The 23,444-nt window shown below is 39.1% G+C and overlaps 1 protein-coding gene across 1 annotated transcript in view; it reads left to right on the top strand.

Moving 5' to 3' along the window:
• Positions 1 to 23,444, top strand: part of LOC126185920 (zygotic DNA replication licensing factor mcm3) — a 114,529-nt gene that overhangs the window by 85,837 nt on the left and 5,248 nt on the right. Inside the window, exons 10-15 of the mRNA XM_049928168.1 lie at positions 7,275 to 7,423; positions 9,299 to 9,454; positions 10,155 to 10,305; positions 10,392 to 10,532; positions 12,985 to 13,095; positions 18,938 to 19,134. Coding sequence (XP_049784125.1) covers positions 7,275 to 7,423; positions 9,299 to 9,454; positions 10,155 to 10,305; positions 10,392 to 10,532; positions 12,985 to 13,095; positions 18,938 to 19,134 — 905 coding nt within the window. The remainder of the gene's footprint in view (positions 1 to 7,274; positions 7,424 to 9,298; positions 9,455 to 10,154; positions 10,306 to 10,391; positions 10,533 to 12,984; positions 13,096 to 18,937; positions 19,135 to 23,444) is intronic.

Raw genomic sequence — 23,444 nt, forward strand, 5'->3', positions numbered from 1 at the left:
TTTCTGACTTTGTTCCCATTGCTGCTGGTTTTAAAATTCGGTTTTTTACTGTCTTAAGTCACGGGCTGGGCGCTAATGACCTTAGCAGTTATGCGCCCTAAAACCCCCCCCAAAAAAAAAAAAAAAAAAGCAAAAGAAGGTAAGAGAAATGGCCTACTTAACTGTAACTGTAAATAATAACGAATGAAAATAATGTAAAAAAAACTCTTCACAGTAAAACACTTTGAGTTTTTGGTTACTTACATCAAAATTACCACGTCTTCGTGTTATACTGTTGACTGTTGTGTTTACAGAATAGCTAAAACATATATAATGTATCTAAAAAGAAAGATGATGAGACTTACCAAACAAAAGCGCTGGCAGGTCGATAGATACACAAACATACACACAAAATTCAAGCTTTCGCAACAAATGGTTGCTTCGTCAGGAAAGAGGGAAGGAGAGGGAAAGACGAAAGGATGTGGGTTTTAAGGGAGAGGGTAAGGAGTCATTCCAATCCCGGGAGGGGAAAGACTTACCTTAGGGGGGAAAAAAGGACAGGTATACACTCGCGCGCGCGCGCACACACACACACACACACACACACACACACACACACACACACACACACACACATCCATTCGCATATACACAGAGACAAGCAGACATTTGTAAAGGCAAAGAGTTTGGGCAGAGATGTCAGTCGAGGCGGAAGTACAGAGGCAAAGATGTTGTTGAAAGACAGGTGAGGTATGAGCGGTGGCAAATTGAAATTAGAAATTAGCGGAGATTGAGGCCTGGCGGATAGCGAGAAGAGAGGATATGCTGAAGGGCAAGTTCCCATCTCCGGAGTTCTGACAGGTTGGTGTTAGTGGGAAGTATCCAGATAACCCGGACGGTGTAACACTGTGCCAAGATGTGCTGGCCGTGCACCAAGGCATGTTTAGCCACAGGGTGATCCTCATTACCAACAAACACTGTCTGCCTGTGTCCATTCATGCGAATGGACAGTTTGTTGCTGGTCATTCGCACATAGAAGACTTCACAGTGTAGGCAGGTCAGTTGGTAAATCACGTGGTTGCTTTCACACGTGGCTCTGCCTTTGATCGTGTACACCTTCCGGGTTACAGGACTGGAGTAGGTGGTGGTGGGAGGATGCATGGACAGTTTTACACCGGGGGCGGTTACAAGGGTAGGAGCCAGAGGCTAGGGAAGGTGGTTTGGGGATTTCATAGGGATGAACTAAGAGGTTACGAAGAGGTTACATCCCTATCAAATCCCCAAACCACCTTCCCTACCCTATGGCTCCTACCCTCCTACCCTTGTAACCGCCCCCGGTGTAAAACCTGTCCCATGCACCCTCCCACCACCACCTACTCCAGTTCTGTAACCCGGAAGGTGTACACGATCAAAGGCAGAGCCACGTGTGAAAGCATCCACATGATTTACCAACTGACCTGCCTACACTGTGAAGCCTTCTATGTGGGAATGACCAGCAACAGACTGTCCATTCGCATGAATGGACACAGGCAGACAGTGTTTGTTGGTAATGAGGATCACCCTGTGGCTAAACATGCCTTGGTGCACGGCCAGCACATCTTGGCACAGTGTTACACCGTCCGGATTATCTGGATACTTCCCACTAACACCAACCTGTCAGAACTCCGGAGATGGGAACTTGCCCTTCAGCATATCCTCTCTTCTCGCTATCCGCCAGGCCTCAATCTCCGCTAATTTCTAATTTCAATTTGCCGCCGCTCATACCTCACCTGTCTTTCAACAACATCTTTGCCTCTGTACTTCTGCCTCGACTGACATCTCTGCCCAAACTCTTTGCCTTTACAAATGTCTGCTTGTGTCTGTGTATATGCGGATGGATATGTGTGTGTGTGCGAGTGTATACCTGTCCTTTTTTCCCCCTAAGGTAAGTCTTTCCGCTCCCGGGATTGGAATGACTCCTTACCCTCTCCCTTAAAACCCACATCCTTTCGTCTTTCCCTCTCCTTCCCTCTTTCCTGACGAAGCAACCGTTTGTTGCGAAAGCTTGAATTTTGTGTGTATGTTGGTGTTTGTTTGTGTATCTATCGACCTGCCAGCGCTTTTGTTTGGTAAGTCTCATCATCTTTCTTTTTAGATACATTTTTCCCATGTGGAATGTTTCCCTCTATTATATAAAACATATATAAAAACGAAATCAATCAATTTTTGACAAAATAATGTAATTGGATAGATGAAAAATCTACTCACCAAATGGTGGCAGAACACACACATAAAAGGCGGTTATAATTAGGCAAGGTTTTGGGGCCAGTGGCTTCACCTTCAGTCGGAAGGGTTGAAGTGGAAGGAAGAGGGGTGAAGGAAAAGGACTGGATAGATCTAGGGAAAGATGTAGATTCTGGGAAAGTCGCCAAGAACTCTGGGACAGGGGAGACTTGATGACATCTTTACCATATGGACTCATAGTGAGTCTGCCTTTTAAAATTCCTGCAATCTCTGAATACCATCTCTCAATTATATTTAACATGATCGTATTCTGAATCATGTGCCACTTTTCTTAATATTGATCTCATCCTCAAAGAATGCCAGCTACGCACTTCTGTCCACATTAAACCTCATAACATACAGTACTTACGTTTGGACAGTTGCCATCCTTTCCATGTCAGTAATTCCCTCCCATATAGCTTTGGCATTCAAGGCAAATGTATTTGTTCAGATGCAAACTCTTTGCAGCAATACACTACCATTCTCAACTCAGCCTCCAGCCTACTTCAAAAACAGGTTTCCCAGGCCGTCACATCCAATTGTGGTACTGCTGATCCCTCCAAAAATCGTGGCCGGAAATGAGATCCATTCAGTCTGAGATTTTGCCTACCACACCTAGAATAGCTTTTCGCCGCCCTCTTATTTTCTGCTGTATTCTTGTCAGACCCTATACTCCCCTGCACCCATCTCCTTACCATACAGCTCCTACCCCTGTAACTGCCCCGTTGCAAGGCTTGCGCTGTGCATCCTCCTCCTACCGCCACCTAGACCAGCCCTGTAACTGGTAAAACATATACTATCGAGGGGAGAGCCACCTGTGAAATGACACGTGCCATATACCAGCTTTTATGTTAACACTGTTTGACCTTTTATATTGGCATGAATACCACCAAATTATCAGTTAGGATGGCTGAACATAGGCAGAGGGTGTATACTGGCAAAACGCAGCATCCTCTTGCATAGCATGCTCTACAACATGACAGTCGTGACCTCTGTGCCTGTTTCACCACATGCGCCATTTGGATTCTTTCCCTAGACAAGAGTTTCTCGGAACTCCGCAGATGGAAACTAGTGCTAATGTCCTTGGTCCTTGCCACCCACCTGGCCTTAATTTATGTTAATTTCTTCTATCTGTGTTTCTTCGCAGTAACTACTCCTTTCTTTACTCTGTTTTAGTTTTCTATATCTTTCATTTTCTTACCTGTCTATTTTTTGCGATCACCGCCCTCCCTCCCACCTTTGTTACATACAATGCACTAAGCTTTTCACTCTTTATTAATTTGTACATGATGTTTAAGCCATAATCTCTGCCTTGCATTTTACTGTGTCTTCCACCATTAAGCTCTCAGGTTTTCAAATCTTCTCCTGAGTCTTTGCTCCATCCTGTCAGGCAAGTCTCCTGTGACCCCTGGTTCTGTGTGACTTTCTCAAAATATACCACTTTTCCTAGACCTCTCCAGTTCTCGTCCTTCGCACGTATTCCTTCCCCTTCAACCCTTTTGCCTTGAGAGGGAGCCACTGGCTCTGAAAGCTTGCCTAATTATAACCTTATTTTATGTGTGTATCCTGCTGCCACTTGGTGACCAAAAAATACATAAAGCACATTTTTTATTTATGAATATGCATGTAGTGACACACACACACACACACACTCTCTCTCTCTCTCTCTCTCTCTCTCTCTCTCTCTCTCTCTTTCTCATTCAGATGTTATGCTATCTATATTGCTGACTGACTCTCCCATAACCTGGTACATCTGCATGTTGCTGAACTAATATCTTACAGGGGCAACAAAAATGTGATTTTTAATACGTCCTGTGTTTATTGATAGAATTTAAACATTTTAAATTCTGTCATAATCTGCTCATTAAAAGGTGTAATCTAATATTGAACATGTAACACAACAAGACAAGTATTACAATTTGAAAGTGTGTTTGTCTTGAGCATAAATATCTGAAATTTATTCATACAGTATTTGGGGACCTATACAATGCCCTACATATCGCTCACATCGGGATCGTGAGGATAAGATTAGAATAATTACTGCATGTGTAAAGGCATTCAAACAATTATTCTTCCCTGCTCCTTACGTGCATGGAACAGGAAGAAACCATAATAACTGGTACAATGGGCTATGCCCTCTGCCATGCACCTCACAGTGGTTTGTAAAGTACAGATGTAGATGTAGAAATGAAAGCAATTAGCAACTTCCAACAAACTTTACACACAGTTTCCAACCTTAACAAAACTTTTCTTGCAGAGACATCCCATAAAAGGATGAAAGGAAAAAAGTTTGGCTTGCTATATTTTCCCTGTTCATGCAGTAAAACTTCACCATCAAACATGACACTTTAATTTATTACTAACTTACTACCAACTCTATTCACAACACAGTACGCAGGTGTGTCAACATATCCCACTGAATGTACCTGCAAAATTACATCACTGTATGACACATAGTTCAGGAGATATGTCATGAACATTGAGATGCTGTGATGTAACATATCACTTTGGGTAAAGTTAGTTGTGTGTGTGTGTGTGTGTGTGTGTGTGTGTGTGTGTAGGCCCATGTCTTCTTCTAATTGACAAATGACGCTCATAACCTTGGCAAGTGTTTTTCTGTTAGTTAAACAGTCAGTTTTGATTTGTAAACTGGGCAGAATTTTTTTCTTTTGTGCATGTGCCCTAGTTTGCACGGACACAGTATATATGCAAGACGGGCGACAAGGGCAGTACTTCTGCATGTTTCAGCACCTGCTAATTGGGTAATTACCCCATGCCACTTTTGTCCCGGTTCAGAAATGCACTGCAGGCTGTGGAATTAAGAAGATCGTGACAGTAATGAAATCAGCACTCATTAACTCCTAAAAGGGAACAAGATACAATAGATAAATATCTTAAGATGATGTGGATGTCATTTAGTAGTAGTAGTAGTAGTAGTAGTAGGTTTTTTCCTTCTTCTAGAATGACATTTCAGTTATTGCAGAAGAAGATACACTGTCGATTGAGTCTGCAGCTATGAAACAGCTCCACACTCATTCTGCCAGTGGATTGCTGCACATATAAAGGTGAATAAAATTCAATAAACAAAGGTGACAAAAGTTCTTTGAACAACTAACTGGGATATGCAACATGGGTGAGAAATTTGTGTTTGCTTAAAATGGAGTGCAAATTCCCGAACTTCCGACCAATTTTTAGCACAGTTTCACACTTTTCCTGAACTACTTCTTGCTGACGTGCTTGACATCCCAACACTTTAGATCATATTTTGTAAAGTAATCAACATACATGGGAGTTCAACTCTTCATAGAATTGGGGGTTTACTGGTGTGCTCGCCAATGTGACAGCAGAAAATTTACAATCTATTGTAGTTCCATTACATCCAGATTATAATAGATGAGTGCTGATTACGATTAAAATAAGCACATAATAAAACCAGTTTGTTATAAGTAACAAAAAGATATTAAGTAAATATTGACGGTATTCAAAGGAAACAAAATAAAGGATAAATAATTGTACATAAATAAATGTTATGGTGGTGGCCATTATATTAACATATTATAGTCATTTGAAAGTTTACATTATTTCAAGTTTTGTATTAATGTATGTCTAAGCAGGCGTTACATTTTAGTGTAGTATTTCACGTTTGTGTGTGTGTGTGTGTGTGTGTGTGTGTGTGTGTGTGTGTGTGTGTGTTTGTTTTTGACATTGGGAGTAGTGTTTGTTTCAAACTGGAAAGCAGGCAAATGAAATTTTTGTAGAAAGCCTGCATTGGCTAACACAACACAACAGAACACAACACAGCCAGCCCAAGATGAAACACTACACAAAAATACAACAGCCTGCTTAGTCATACATGAACACAATAGCTGCATTAATGTAAACTTCCAGTTAGTAATCACATTTTAATATCATGTTGATGAACAATTTTTATGCACAATTGTTTCATAATTATTTTCTTTCTTTTTGTGTGCCATAAAATTTACGTAATGTGTATTTCCATAACATTTCCTAACAAACTGGTTTCTTTGTTTATTTTAGTTGTAATCATTTCTCATTCATTGTAGACTGCATATAGTGAAACGTTTATACATTGTACATATTTTGCTGACACGTCAGTGTACGTATCAACATTTCTCTTTGGAGTGTTTTAGATATGATATTGCTATCTTTGTACATCGTCTTCCACGTGACAAAAACATTTATCTCTGTGTGGTGCCCTACACTGTGTGCATATTTTAATACAAAAAAGTGTGTTATGTATTTTTCACTATGTTATGTAGACTAGCAGTCAACTTTGCAACATAATGATGCAGGAATTTCAACGTAAGCGACCTAAAGCTCGGTTATCTTCGAGATTATTGTACATTGTTTTTATTTGTTATTACATACAGGTGCAGTTTAATGCACCTTATCTCTTTTTATTTTATTTTTCTTCTGTTGGGCACTTACCATCCCAAGGAACTTTCACAAGAAAGGGAGAAAGCTACCAACTACTAATATAAACGATGACAAATTGAACACAAAGTGCCATCTTAAGGTAAACCTGTTGGTTCAAAACCAGTAATGGCACTATTTATGCAAATGAATACCATTATGAGCATTGGCTGGTTGTCCTTTTCAGAGATCAACTTGTACTTTGAACACGACTGTGGACTCGGAATGTCAGTTTCCAACAATACAATTTCATTTACTTGAATACTGCAATTATTTCATTTATATCTCCTTTTGTTTGTGTGGTTTAATATAAAATTACTTACTAAAGATGTCGTAATAAAGACTTGATTGACATTGAAAATTATTTTTCCAGTAATCATTGTACACTAAATAAATAAATAAAAACTGTGAATGGCCACTGATGATAAAAATAAAATATTTCTTTTTGTCACCACGGGCTTCAAACCATTTCATCATAGTGTATAAAATGGAAACTAATCTGAATAGTTATACAGTGGAACTTGAATTCCGTGGTGTAGTACATTTGAGATTAAATTGCAGTTTGTTAGTTTCATACTTATTTGTAATTTCTGTTGCAGTATGACCAGTACAAAACTCCAATGGAGAATATTGGTCTTCAAGATTCTCTTCTTTCACGTTTTGACTTGCTATTTGTAATGCTTGATCTTGTGGATGGAGAGCAGGACAACAGGATATCTGATCATGTAGTACGCATGCACAGATACAGGTAACTAAACAAAACAAAAACAAATAGTTAAAGTAAGATATGCAAAGTTTCAGTTAGTCACTAACGGTCTTGTATACGCACATTTACGATACATATGAGGAAACTAATTGTGTGTAAGTATTTGACCTGGCATAAATATTTACTGGTTTTTCCCTCTTACAATTTCCATTAACCAATTTGTTACTTTATTCCCGACTAACACAAATTTATGACTTGGAGCTCTCTTTTCCGCAAATACTTACTCAATGTGCTGGCTGCCATTTGTACAATTTGTGGAACTATATGAAACTGCTCAGATGATACATAATTGTGTGGACTCCATAGTACTTTGTTAATTGTACATAAGCACCATGAATCACCAGTCCAATATTTATCAAATTTTGTGAAGATGCTCGTCGTGTAACTACCATTAAATGATCAAACTTTCATTCCATTCAGAACTGATGACCACCATCATGAGTGTGAAGCACGAGAACACTCCCACATTTGTTGCAACATGGAAGTAAATTGCCTCCAAATGTCATCTTGACGAATTTCTTCTTGTGTCTGAAACGTTTGCTATGTCAGTTCATTAAGATTGCTGATGAGGCTGGTATGAAAGCAGGTGTCTCTTGCCATTACATCCCAGTTGTGACATTTGGATGTTAAATCAGGTGACTAGGCAGGGATACATTCATACATTCCTCAAGGTTGATTGTGGCATGAACAGCATTGTGGAGGATGTTGCATTATCCTGCTGGAACATGCTGTCTTGTACGCTGTTCATGAAGGGTACAGCAACAGGGTTTACCAGTCTTGCCACATCCTGACAAGCACTCGGCTTCATTTTAACAATTACCCAATCAGTTTTGTTATATCTGAAAGCTCTGCATGTGATGATTCCAAGAGTTGGTCATGTAGGGTCTAGAGAATCGCTACTTATCTCAAGAATCGCTACTTAGTGTGACTAGTCAGCAGTCCTCTACAGAGGCATAAGCAACACTGACATCTACAACCAAAAATTAGGCCCCATCACAGAACACCACTTACTGTTCCAGTTATGTCGTGCTCAAATCGTGCAAGTCTTTGTCTTTAGTATGATGTCAGCAGTGAAGGCCACACAGTAAGTAAAGATCTCAACCCAGCTTCCACTAATCTGTCCGTGACAATCTGTGGTGACACTCTGCCTGGCAGAACCTAACACCGAATTTGACAAAACCATCGAATATGGTAAAAAATAAGACCTAACATGGGAAACAAATAACACCAAATGTGGCAAAAAGCACTGAATATGCAATAGGCAAAAAAAGTGCACTGGATTTGGTAAAAAAACTCATGTTGGGGAAAAAGTTATTGAATTTGGCCAAAAAAATTATTCTGGATTTGGCAGAAACAACACTGACTTCAGCGAAAAATAGCTAATTTGCCAAAAAAGACTAACATGACAAGAAAAAACATGAAACTAGGCAAAAAATAACACTGAATTAGCAAAAATAATGCCAAATTTGACAACAAAATAAAACAGTTTTTTCCTGTTACTTGATATAGGTGTAAGAGGCTTAGTTTATTTCTTTGTAGGGTAGTGTATTTTGTGTCTTTGTTATTGTGCTTTTCTATTCCTCATTCTCATCATAACTGCATATGGAGTTGTGGAAAATAATATTTATGTCCTTAAACTTTGTCATGAAGCGGCAATTTTAACTTATTAATTTTAGACCTTCCATATGCTGTTATAATATTTCATGGTAGTGGATGTGACCTCTCTCTCTCTCTCTCTCTCTCTCTCTCTCTCTCTCTCTCTCTTTTTTTTACTTCTCTCAATTAAAAACTTTACTAGTTCATTTGTGCTGTGCTGAGTACATGTTGGAATAATATCATAAATCTCAAAATGTGTAGGAACCCAGGAGAACAGGATGGGGCGGTGTTGCCAATGGGTTCAGCAGCTGACTTACTTGCTACCAACAATCCAGATGTGGAAGAGGAGGATGATAGTAATGCACCAATCTATGAAAAATATGATGCACTTCTACATGGAAACACAAGATCACGAAAGTAATTAAATTTAGTTATTATTATTATATTAGGATATTCTTTTGAATTCTAACATCATATAATGTAATCCCCCCCCATTCACTCACACACACACACACACACACACACACACACACACACACACACACACACACACACACACGTATGTTCGTTGTTTAAGCAGAAGTAGTTCTGCTCTGTTGAACATGTCATTAAACTCTATTCTTTATACTTTGGTGCGATTCACATCATCTTATTTTTAAGTTGTTTGATAAAAAAATAATCAGTGTCATGTGACACTATGGCCTGGTGCAAATCTGTCAATTGGACACCACTTTGGCAACTTGCATGCCCTGAAAACTAATGGCACTCGGTTTTCCCCCAAACACTAGCCAGTCCCAATGTCACTTAACTTTGGAGATCAAGTGGGAACTGGTGTTACAAACGTGGCAAATCAATTGGCAGTTATTTGTTTAATTATTTTGAGTGAATAATGCAAAAAGGACTGGTAACACACAAAAATTCTGTTCATATACTTAAGCATGGCAGTGCTAACTGAACACGTTCTTAAGGAAAAGTTTTGGGTTATAATGTAGTAACTACATCAGTTCATTAACAAAATTCACTGCAAATTGCACATGGTTCTTTTGTTTAGACAATGAATAACCACCAGAACTTCTCAGTAATAACTATTAAAGTAAACTTGATTTTCTTTGAACAGGGACAAAATTATTAGTGTGAAATTTATGCGTAAATATATACATATTGCAAAGATGATGAAGCCTACCCTAACAGAAGAGGCTTCAAATGTAATCTGTGAGGAATATTCAAAGCTTCGCTCTCAGGACAGTGTAGAAAATGATGTTGCCCGAGTAAGTGTTTTTTAATTTCCGATTCTGTGTATAAATTTCAGCATGTATTTTTATTTTCACAAGGTTAATATGTGAATTTGTTTCAGACACAACCTGTGACAGCTCGTACATTAGAAACTTTAATACGTCTTTCAACAGCTCATGCAAAGGCCCGGCTCTCACGAACAGTGGACGTGGAAGATGCTCAAGCAGCCATTGAGTTAGTGCAGTTTGCATATTTTAAGAAGGTAATACCCAGGTCCAAATCTTGAAGTAAGTCTTCTGTTTGGGTTTTGTACTTCTCATCTCTGGTGCATGATACTGCAGCCCCCCTCATCCCACCCTCCACTCAATCAAAATAAAAGTATCCCATAGTAATTTCTAATACTCATACTTTTTTCTGCAGAAGTGCTTTGCTAATTGTTATTGCTAAATACTATTAGCAGTCTGAGAGAAACTAGATTAGAAATACTCGTGATTTTTTTCTGCAGAAATGCTTTCCTAATCTTTATTGATAAATATTGCCAGCAATCTGAGAAAAACTAGATTAGAAGTCATTCATTTTCTGAATGTGTGTCAGTTTTCTAATTCCAAAGAATGACTTTTTCTGAAAGCTGAAATATTTTTATCATCATTTTTCATTGTGCCCGTGTGCAACTCTAAGCTTCCTCTATATAGTGAGCAGTATTTAATTTTACATTTTGTTGTTATTCCATCCTGGACTTTGCATTGTTAGATGTTCAACTTGGCATCTTGTTCGAAACTTCTAGTGGTCAGTCGGCAGTGTCAGTGGGGATCTAAAAAAATAAAATTATTAGAACTATACCACATTTTACAAATATTTATTTTTTGTATTCTATTTATGGTATTTAATTTTAGTGTACTGATTTTATTTTTTAGTTAACTGTGCTTGCCACCAACTGCTGGTAAATATAAGTCAAAGCAGAAGTTGTACAAATACAATGTTTTGTATTTGGCCATAGAAGCATTTTTTGAAAGAAACTCTGTATTCATACCTCAAGAGGGCCATAACTTAAATTACTCAGCAGGGTGAACTGGTTACATGAAATGGCGAGAACTAACTTGATCATCTCACTGAGTACAGTAACGTTCCAATTGAGAGTAGAGTGCATTGTTACTTCACAGTTTGAGTGCAAAAAGTGATCACCAAAAATACCTTCATGGAAGGCCTCATCAAACTTGCTTTTAAAGTTACCACACAGTAATTAAACATTGACAGGAAATGTTTCATTGGTGGTATATCTAATGTGGTACTAAATAAACTTCCGTAATTTTGTGAACAACACAAGGTAATACCATCTTTGCAAAACTTCACAGCTTTTGTCACACAGAATTGGACTTCCAGGTTAGCAAAGAAACTGAGAAAAACTGATCCGTATGTGGAATTTGATGTTAAAAAGTGTCATAACAAACCTATTGTTGTCTGCAGACAAGAGAATGTGCTAGCTAAAAGAACATCCTACATTAGATTTTTTTCTTAAAAAGAAGAAGCATCAAGATGAAAGTGACTAGTGGTTTATTTAGACAAATGTGGATTCGTACAGATTACATTGGGAATAAGTAACTGTACAAAGTGTCAAACAACAGCGTCGTGCAGCATTTCATTGTTTTATTTTGTGTTCACTTCTCCTCTACGACTAAAGCAGGAATGTGATTTAGAAATGGTCATGGAAAAATTAAAAATTCTTAGAACAAAGGAAAACCAATGGATTAAGGAGCACCAACATTCTCCTCTTTATTCGAATGACAATTTTTTTGCAAGAAAATTGTTTACGTTCCACCGAGACCTAATTTATAGCACTGATCTGGAATCTTGCAAAGAATAAGTTCGATAGTTATAAAACATCAAAGCATCTCACTCTCTAATCTGAAAAAAACTAATGGATGATGCTTTTGCTGCTAATAAATAAACATTGTCATCCAGGCTGGTGAAAGCCGTTCAGTGGAATGCTACTTCGACAGTTTGCATGTCTGTTTCTGTGCTATTATATTCAAGCAGCTTTACGGTTAGCCTTATAGGGCTGAATGGATCTCCTTCTAGACCTTTCCACCAGATAGTAATGTGAGGTGGTTGCTGAGAGTGAAACCTGGGATCTCACCATTACTGGCCAGAAACTCTTAACCACTGACCATTCAGTTTGCTTATGCGGCTGTGACATTGGCCTTTACTGCTGTGGTACGATAACGCTAGAATACTGTGCATCACAACAAAAAATGTGTAATGACTACTGAGGAAGAGATACTTTGATGGAGGACAAAACTGAAAAGACAACAAAATCAATTATCATCCATGACTGAAACAGCAGACAATGAATCAGTAGACACAGCTGTGGAATGTAGTGACATCACTGGAGAAGGTAGTTTTACAAATAATGCCAGCGAAACGTCTTTAGCAGCCAGGGTGAGTTGTATTGTACGTCTTGTTTCTTGTTGTAACTAGTCAGTTCATTCAGAGAGTGGTGCCTGTAGACATGTATCGTGTGACAGGGCTCCACTAGTAAGAATGCTGAAGGGCGTGAGTTATTTCCTCCCTCCCGCACTTCTTGGGCATAAACTATGTGATGCTGCTGCCATGGCCAATTAACCAGCTCACCTTGTCTAGTAATATATATATTTCTCTGATGTGTTACTATGTACATATTTTCTTCATTAGTATTGGACAATACTGTCCTATGATAGGTCCTCGAGAAGGAGAAGAAGAGGCGGCGACAGAGTGAAGATGGGGATGCATCAGCTGATGAAAGTAGTGACGACAGGCCTAAGAAAAAAACACGCAAGGAGAAGAGTAAGGTAAATATATGTATATAGCTTTCTCTCTCTCTCTCTCTCTCTCTCTCTCTCTCTCTCTCTCTCTCTCTCTCTCTCTCTATGAAAGGACAAAGTAGACTGATGCACAAGACACTGATTATTGATTATATTAGGTTCAGCTAGTTGTGCACTGACAACAGATGTCTTCTTGTCTGGATACCTTGGGTTGTGCCTCACAACTTGGTTTTGCTGTGGCACTACATGCTGTCTCGTGAAGTAATAAAAAGATGAATGTTACTGATAGCACAGATTGCTGTACAAAAGCCATTCATTGGCTTGTCGTTGCTTGAATACAAAAGGCATTTTCCAATAAGACATTGTGCAGCTAGTGTCTCATGTGATTGCCTACACAGTACTGCTTCGATTGATCGGACAGCTGTGTGTCAGTGGTAGTGGAGTATGTTCAGGAACACTTGGAAAGTTACCTGCATTGATCTCGTGCTCTACAGTATTGAGTTCAGACTGCTGTAGATGTGAACGAATGTGCTGCAGGCAACCATTTGAAACTAGTAGAGCTCCATAACTGAGTAGAACTTCAGATGTCAGGGTGGCGATTCTTCTGGAAAACCTGGATAAACCAGGAAAATCTCAAGGAATTTCATAAAATTTCACGGAATTCAGTGTTTTTTGTCCTATCGTCCTAAAATAAATTATATTGAGTTTTATAAACCACAAATTATAAAATGCTTAATAGTCCAAAGTGTGTTTATTACAAGAATATTATTCCATATAAATTACCAATGTTGGGGACTGATGATCTCAGATGTTAAGTCCCAAAGTGCTCATTTGAACAGCTTTTTTTTTTTTTACCAATGTTCAAAAACTGTGGTCAAACTAATGCTTACGGCTATAGTTAAGTCGGCGTAAGTTGATCCCTGACAGTTGCAGTGGACTGGGTGCGACAGCTCTGTGGGTCTACTTCAACCTGTCATGTAACATGATTTTGTAATGTGTCTATGACAAAGCCTTAGTCTTGTCACAGCTCTGTAGATGGCTAAGCTGACACCACCACTAAGAGCTGGCGAAGATCTACTTACACTGTCCTGACTATAGTATTTCTCAGCCAAGAAGAAAGAAAAGTAGTTCATTAATGTGAGATGCTCGAGCCCTCACCATTATTAATTATCATGAACTTGTATGATGCCATCTTGCTTCCCATACCTAGAATTCTTAGGAACTTTTTTTTTATAAATTTGAGTAGCGACCCTGGCTGTCATAATATTACATTCAATGCCTCATGTTTTTATATACTTCTCACATCTGTAGCCCTCAATCCCATCTCCGTTCCACTCCCTCCCATGGACCCTGCCAAGGTGTAGTTGCCTGTGTGCCTCCACTATACAGGTAGCCATACTATAGGTTCAACCACAGTGGAGAGGCAGGACAAATGTAGTTCCTGAAGAGGACAACAATCTTTTCAGTAGTTGTGATATGGCCTTGTAACAGTAGCCAACATGGCCGTGTTGTGCTGGTACTGCTTCCGCAAATGCATGCAGCTTTCCTGTATATTTAAACGATGATGGCTTGGATCTTCAGGGTGAGGACTACTAGGGAGAAAAAACAAAACTGGGATTCAAATATCGGGTTTCAGTGCTAATTTCACTGGTGTTAATCGAGTAAACGAAATGTCAGCAACATCTATAGATAATATGTTAACCAATTATAATGAGACAAATAAGTTTTGTGTTGATTTAGGACTTCCTGATAATTGTTTTCTGTTTATGAAGATACCAAAAACAATAGACCCTTTCTTGGGGGAAAAACCTACACCAAATGCCAGTTCTGCAAAGAAAACATGAACTTATTCCATAATAGATCAAATAAAGTGGAGTGGGCTCTAGATCATAGTTATTTCATGTTCTGAAAATTTTGCTACTTTCTTGCAAAACGTCCTACATGTTTTTGACGAAACTTTCCCCATTACTGTAAATCATAAAAAAGTAAGAAATAATGTAAAGTGGATTACTGAAGGAATAAAAATCTCTAGAGCAAGAAAAAGATAGCTATGTAGTCCAGATTTTGGTAGCTATGTAAAAAATTACAAAAATATTTTTTTTTAAGTTATGAAGGCAGCAAAAAACTGGCAAATAATAGATTTTGGATAGTGAAAACAAATCAAAGGCATCATGCTCAATGATCAAAGCTGAAACAGGTACCACAGCTAGAGGCTATGATATTTCAAATTTCTGAATTCTTTATAAATGTATACAAATCGAACATCAGTGTAGAAAATTACCCAGATAAGACAAATTTCTTTAACAGTGAGCGATTTGAAGGTGAACTTCTCAGTACGTTCACCAAAACTACTGTAAAGGATACAGAAAACGTGATACTATCACAAAGAAGTAAAAGTTCAGCAGAATGTGATGGGATACCAACAAAACAGTTAAAAACAGTCTGTAAAATAATTGCACAGCTACTATCTATAACAGTTCACCAGTCCCTTCAAGAAGGTTATTTTCCAAACGCCGGTAAGTACACTGTAGTTAAGCCACGATTTAAAAAAAAAAAGGCATAAATGAACATATGGGAAACAATTGCCCGTATCTCTTCTTCCATCACTACCCAAAATATTTGAAAAGGTAGTCACCGATACAAATTCAAAATTTCATAGAAAAATTTAAAATTATCTCAAAAAATCGGTATGGATTACAAAAAAGGAAAACCATAGCATCTGCTATAAACCGTTTTGTAGGTAGAATTAGCTCGTCTCTAGACAGCTCACTGCATGCCACAGGAATTTTTTGTGACTTATCAAAGGCCTTTGATAGTGTGAGCCACTCGTTGCTACTATGTAAACTGAAAAAGTATGGAATTAGGGGCACTGTATTAGAATAGTTTAAGCCCTACCAAACCAACAGGGGTCAAAGTGTGGTTATATCATGAGAGAGAGGAACTTCTACTTCAAAATGGGAAATCATTCTACAAGGAATAATCTTAGGTCTCATTCTGTTTCTGTTTTACATAAATGATCTACCACTTTATATTGAGTGTCACTCAGTTTTATTTGCAGATGACATATCTGTAATCATTGAAAGTAATACTACTGACCAAATTCCCCAAATTGTATTATCTGCTTCAGAAAAATTAGATATTTGGTTTGTTTTCAATTTATTAAAATTAAGCATGGAAAATACTCAGGTAATGTAGTTTAAAACAAAACAAGAAAAATTAGATGATATTCAGATCAGTCGCAGAAACCAGGATTTGCAGGAAGCTAGCTGTGTGAAATTTCTAGGAATGCAACTGGATGAATATCTATCATGGGGCTCACGTAGACAGTACCTGGTAAATAAATCAAATAGCCTAGCATTTGAAGTGAGGATATGGTACAACGCTACTACTATGGGCATAATAAAAGTAGTATATCACAGCTACTTAGTCAGTAATAAAGTATGCAATTTTATTATGGAATAACTCAAACCATGTGTGTTGAATATTAAAACTTCAGAATGTAGGACGAAGAAAATGTCGCTCACTACTAAAAAATCTTAAGTATATTAAGTTCTCTCTCTATGAGCTGATTATCTTTATATGTAGCAACAGTGATTTATTTGTAGCAAGTCATTTTTGACATGATTAAAACAACAGAAATCAAAATAATTTTATGCTGCCCACCCACAGTTTAAAACTTTGTGCTCAAACTACACAGTACATGGGTATGAAAATTTATGACAAAGTGAAAGGAAGAGAATTGCTTAGCATAAATTTAGAAACACTGAGAAAAACAAAACTTTATCTGATTAACTAGGGCAGAAATGTTATTATTCAGTAGAAGTCATGAATGAGAACCTGAAAATTTGAGCAGGAGAGAGCTAGTACTTACGACTGTTAATTTTTAAAATCTTGTTGCTATCTAATAAATTAATTATCCAATGCATGATATTGTAAGAAAATTTGTAAACAAATTTTTGTTTTCTGACAATTCTGTTATACATTAAGGTAGTGACTTGAAACTGTATGTTATGAGACAATAAACTTATATTCTATGGGTCACAGCGGGGAATGTTAGATCCCTTAATTGGTGAGGTTGCTTAGAGAGTTTAAAAGGGGAAATGGATAGGGAGTACAGGGTTATCAATACAAAACCAAATAACGTACCATGCAGGTAAACCATTAATGAACATCATAGTGAACACATTATCATAGACATGAAACCAACATCCACTATCAGTATTAAAGTTTGTATGGCAGCTAGCTCCACATGTGAAGAAGATTGCGAGATTAAAAAATTTGCTAGCTTCCAGAATGGAACTCCTTTCTCAAGCTGTAGGAGAAACATGTACACAAACACTTACTCTCTCTCTAACATGCATAAGCCAGTCTCCCTACATTGTGTTCATTCAACTGCAACTCTTTCCTGGTCCGAGGTGGGGTGGGGGTGCAGTGTGGGGTGGGATGAAGGATGGAGAGAGGCAGGGGAGGGGTTGGGGGCAAGTGGCTCGTGAGAGAGTGGGGAGCCATCCATGGGGCAGGCGGGGGGGGGGGGGGGGGGGGGGACATGGCAGATGGCAGATGGCTGAGCACTCGATTTCACAGACTGGGGCATGAGATGGCAGCACACAACTAGCTGACACATATTGGGCGAGAGTAAGAGGCAAGCGAGTAACCTTAGTTTGAGGTTACGGAAGCGAAGGATCTGCGCAGCTCAGAAAAGCTGGTGGTGGGGGATCTAGACGACATGGGTTGTGAAGAAGCCATTGAAATCTCACATGTTGTGCCATTGGGTGGCCCGCCTTGTTTTTGGCAACAGTTAGACAGTGGCCATTCATTCTGGTTGACAGCTGGTCGGTTGTCATACCAATGTAAAATGCTATGCAGTGGTTGCAGCAGAGCTGGTATATAAATTGCTACTTTCACAGGTGGCCCAGTCTCTGATGTGGTAGGATAAGCCTCTGACGGGACTGTAGTAGGAGGTGCTGGATGAGTGGATAAGGCAGATCTTGCATCTGGGTCTTCCACAAGCGTAAGAGCCCTGTGACAGGAGATCGGGGCGGACTAGAATGTTGTGGAAGTTGGGTGGGTAGTGGAACACCATTTTGGGAGGGGATGAGGGTATCTTGGGTAGGTTGTCCCTCATTTCAGGGCATGGTGATAGATAATCAAAGCCCTGAAGGAGGACATGGTTCAGTCATTCCAGTCCCGGGTGGTATTGGGCGATGAGGGGCGCTTCTTTGTGGTTGGTTCTGGGGATGGATGTGAGGACCAGGTGTGTGTGTGGGGGGGGGGGGGGGATATGGCACAGGAGATCTGTTTGTGTATTTGGTCGGGGGATTACCTGTCAGTGAAGGCCTTTATGAGGCCCTCAGCATACTGAACGAGGGAGTCGTCATTGCAGATGCATCTGCCCCAGGTGGCTAGGCTGTACAGGAGGAATTTTTTTGTGTGGAAGGGGTGGCAGCTATCAAAGTGCAGTTACTGTTGGTGACTGGTGGCTTTGATGTAGACAGGTGTGAATGGAGCCATTTGAGAGGAGGAGATTGACATGCAGTAAGGTTGCATGATGGGTGGAGGAGGACCAGGTGAAATGGATGGGGAGAAGGTGTTGAGATTGCGGAGGAATGAGGATAAGGTATGCTGGCTTTGGGTCCATTATATAAAGATGTCTTCAATAAACATGAACCAGACCAGATGATGTCTTCTGAGTCAAATTCTATTCAACAATTGTAATTTAGTGTCTGTGGTCAAACTGACTTTGACAAGATTTTCTTTTTGTTGCAATTATTTTCATGTTAGACTCCCACAATATTCTGCGCCACATAATAAGTCTTCGTTGCATCATTTTTTCATTGTTATAATTTGCTTATTTTTTTTGTTTAACCAGAGACCCACACCAAAGTCTGGGGAAGAGGGCCATGACGTATATGATGATGTGACAGATTCTGGAGAAGACGGTGAAGAAGATGAAAGTGAAGCAGTGCATCTGACAGAGCCAGGAAATGCAGAAGATAAATCAGCACCACCAACTTCTTCTGCACCCAAGTCTCCTTCAAGAGGGGCAACTACTATATCTGATGAGAGGTAAGTTTATTATGACATGAATAATAAAAGTAAATAAGAGCTGTATGATAAGTATATTGTCTACCTGCTTGGATTGAAGATGAATATATGTACAGTTTAGATTTGTGTGTGTGTGTGTGTGTGTGTGTGTGTGTGTGTGTGTGTGTGTTGCAGTTATGTCTTTGTCCAATTCATTTTAAAGCAAATAACATTATCAGCTGACAAATTTGTTGCAAACACTTAACAACTAAGATAAGTTACATAGCTTTGTAACAATGTGTAGTTATAAATATTCCCATTGTGAACTGAATATGGATACTTCATAGTTTGATTTACAAGCAAGAAAAACATAGCTTTGATATGAAAAAAATTAAGCCTACTAAGTACATAAATTTTCTGCAGTTACAGAACAATTGACTGATAGTTCATATGTCTTAAAATTTTCCTTAACAAAGGAAACTCAATGTTGCCATCAATCAATATTTGTACTGGAATGAGATTTCCACTCTGCAGCAGAGTGTGCGCTGATATGAAACTTCCTGGCAAATTAAAACTGTGTGCCAGACCGAGACTCGAACTCGGGACCTCTGCCTTTCGCGGGCAAGTGCTCTACCAACTGCCAGCGAAAGGCAGAGGTCCCGAGTTCGAGTCTTGGCCCGGCACACAGTTTTAATCTGCCAGGAAGTTTAATATCTGTACTGCTGCTAAGATGCATCTGTTCAAATTGCTAAACTCAGTAAGCCTGTAGGGCTCCATTGTGTGCATGTAGAGTTCTGTGTGCAATTTAAGCGAGAATAGGTCTGCTGCTGAACGTAAGTTACATAGATCCCATGAGCAGAGAAATATATGTTGTGATTCAAAAACATCATGCTTATACCCATCTACAACAAAAGCAATAGAACTAATACAAGAAACTGGCGTCTTTATATCACTTACGTATATTTGTAGCAGAATCCTAGGACATATTCACAGTTCAAACATTACAGTGTATCTGCTACAAAACAACCCAATCTGCAAACATCAGCACAGATTTTGAAAACTTCAGTTCTGGGAAACAGAACTTGACACTTAACACAATATTCTTAGTTTCATGGATACGGGACAACCAGATTGAGTTGTACGATGGAGCTGTTCGTAGTGAGCTTTAGAAAAATTTATAATACAGTACTACATTGACTATTCCTAAGGAAAATACATTCCAGTAGGAAACATAACTGGATTTCTAATTGGATAAAAAAATTCCCTGGCTGAAAGGCCTCAACACACTACCTTGGTGGAGAGTTGTGTACAGACACTGAAGTAATATCTGGTGTGTCCCCTGAGAGTGTAATAGGACCAGTACCATTCAGATTACACTTAAATGACTTGGTAGATAGTACTAGTTTCTTTCTCTGCCTTTCTTGTGCGACACAATACCTTTGAGGTAAAAAAAAAAGAGCTGTAATAATCTGTTACAGCTCAACTGAGTACCAGTCTTGTTTGAAGACTTGTCACTAGCTATCTGTTGAGAAATGCAGAGTTATTCAATTCATGAAGTGAAATGTCAAAGATTCATATCTTTTAGCTACAGGATTTATGATTCTAAGCCAGAGACTGCTGTGGCATACAAATATTTGGGAGTAACAGTGTATGGGGATTTTATGTGGAGTGACCACATTCTCAGTTTTAGATAAGAAAATGGCAAGCTACAAGTCATTCATAGGATTGTGGGAAATTGCAGTTTTACTGCAAAAGAGACTTGAGTACAGAACTTGTAAGTCCCTCACTTCTGTTGAAGGTATCTGGTATATGGATGTAAGATATTAAGTGGACCACACCGTGGTTCAGGTCGAAAAAAATCGATTTTTGGTTTTCATCATATTTCAATAGATTAAGCTTTTGTTTAAGTACTCTGAAAAGGATTTTGTTGACAAAAAATTTTTTTTTCGAGCATTTTCCTACCACATGTGTTTATGTGCCAAGCCCACTTTTCTGTCACCCACCTTTCTGCATATATTTTAGATCTTTATATCGCCTACATTGCACGTTATGCTGAAAAAAGTAACTGTTGGTATGAGAGGAAAAAAATTAGGTGGAAAATTGTTGACCAGACAGGGTCGGTTAACTAAAACTGAAATAGAAAACTTGCAGGGAATGGCAATGAGGAGAAATAAAGAATATCTGGAGGCAATGAAGAGAGATGTTTGGGCCATATTCTTCCATAAATCCTCTATTGATGATAAGCCATGTCATCGATTGGGTCCATCAGGAGAAAATTTGTGCTGCAAATACGGTAGGGCTCAGGCAACTGGAGAATCTTATTCTCACCAGCATTCTATTCCTGCTGCTGTTATTACAGCAATTAAACCTATTTTCAGAGACTTGGCTCATCCTGACCTCCTAAGGAAATGTCTGCAAGGGCAGATACACAACCCAAATGAATGTTTGAACAGCATAATTTGGAACAACCTTCCTAAAACTGTATTTGTAGGCATGCATAAAATGACTAGAAGTTCATGATGCTGTTATTACATTAAATTGTGGTAATATTGGAAAGTGTTGGGTACTGAAAAAGCTGGGAATTAATCCTGGTGAAAATATGGTCACTGGGCTGCAACATTGCAATAAAATGAGGATAGCGGATGCAGACAGGTCTGCATCTAATATGGCCAAGAAAGCAAGCCAAACATCCAGGAAGGTGAAAAAGAAGCTGTAAGACCTGATATAGGCCAAAGAAGGGCCATCATATGCAGCAGGGCAGTTTTAATTAACTGCAAGTAACAAATTTCAAAAGTTTTTTCTTTAAAGTCAGTTTTCTGCAAACTAAAATTTTCAGTACATATGCCCCATTATATCAGAAACTATCATAAATAAGTGAATGAAATTTTCAAAGACGCTGCATAACGTAAAAAGCCCCCTCTGGTACCACATTCATTAATATTCCCCCATTAGGAAGTTCACAAAAAATATTTTCTGCAGAAAAAACCTAAAAATTTTTGAAACTTCCTGGCAGATTAAAACTGTGTGCCTGACCGAGACTCGAACTCGGGACCTTTGCCTTTCGCGGGGCAAGTGCTCTACCAACTGAGCTACCGAAACACGACTCACGCCCGGTACTCACAGCTTTACTTCTGCCAGTACCTCGTCTCCTACCTTCCAAACTTTACAGAAGCTCTCCTGTGAACCTTGCAGAACTAGCACTCCTGGCTTAGCCATGTCTCCGCAATATCCTTTCTTTCAGGAGTGCTAGTTCTGCAAGGTTCGCAGGAGAGCTTCTGTAAAGTTTGGAAGGTAGGAGACGAGGTACTGGCAGAAGTAAAGCTGTGAGTACCGGGCGCGAGTCGTGCTTTGATAGCTCAGTTGGTAGAGCACTTGCCCGCGAAAGGCAAAGGTCCCGAGTTCGAGTCTCGGTCGGGCACTCAGTTTTAATCTGCCAGGAAGTTTCATATCAGTGCACACTCCACTGCAGAGTGAAAATCTCATTCTAAAAATTTTTGTTAATAAATTTAAAAAAGTATTTCTTAAAAACTATAAAGTGGATAAAGTAGATTTTAGTACAGTTGATTATTAGCATCGTGTAACATACAGTAAAAATATTAAGGTCGTGCATCAAATAGTTTTTTCAGAAATGGGTCAAATACTTGCCTAAATTAATGTGGGTTAGATAGGCAGGGTGTGGTCCCTTTAATAGTTTGCTAGCACTGATGCTGTACAATGGTCTCAAGGTACACTGCTGGATTTTAGTGTCTTCTTGTGACAATATAGCTCATTGTCATCAGGTGCTCCCTGAAGTACAGGAGTGTCAGGGCACTGCCTCCTCCTGCCCCTCCCCCTCCTCCTCCCTGATGCTTCAGTGTGTTAGGGGACACCTGATTATAACAAGCTGCAGTGTCAGAATCTTTTTTCAAGAAGATGCTACAGTTCAGAGTGTACCTGTGAGATCATTGTATTCACACCATAGTTTTGTTAGTCAAAACTCATCCTAAAGCAGATATTAAAAAATTTCTTCCCTATTCCTCAGCACAACGAGACATTGAGTATGTCTTAAATCTGAATTAGCCGTAACCACAGCCTTCCTTGACATGGCAGCAGAGAGAGGCATACTGACAATGGTCTGATCAACAACAGTGGACAAAGGAACAGTACCACATCGTAGCTTCAGATGAGTCTGTTAGGTGTACAGCATCACTGTAGATGCATTTGTATGTGGAGGCTCTGAGAACAGACATTGCTAAATTGCATTCATCATCGTACCGGCTCAGCACCTGTTTTGGTGGGTTGGGGTGCCACATTGTACACAATATGATGACCTCTCTGTCATTTAGACAGCAGTCAGTACATTTCTGATGGGT

This window comes from Schistocerca cancellata, chromosome 1 (assembly GCF_023864275.1).
Source record: "Schistocerca cancellata isolate TAMUIC-IGC-003103 chromosome 1, iqSchCanc2.1, whole genome shotgun sequence".
NCBI classification, from domain to species: domain Eukaryota; kingdom Metazoa; phylum Arthropoda; class Insecta; order Orthoptera; family Acrididae; genus Schistocerca; species Schistocerca cancellata.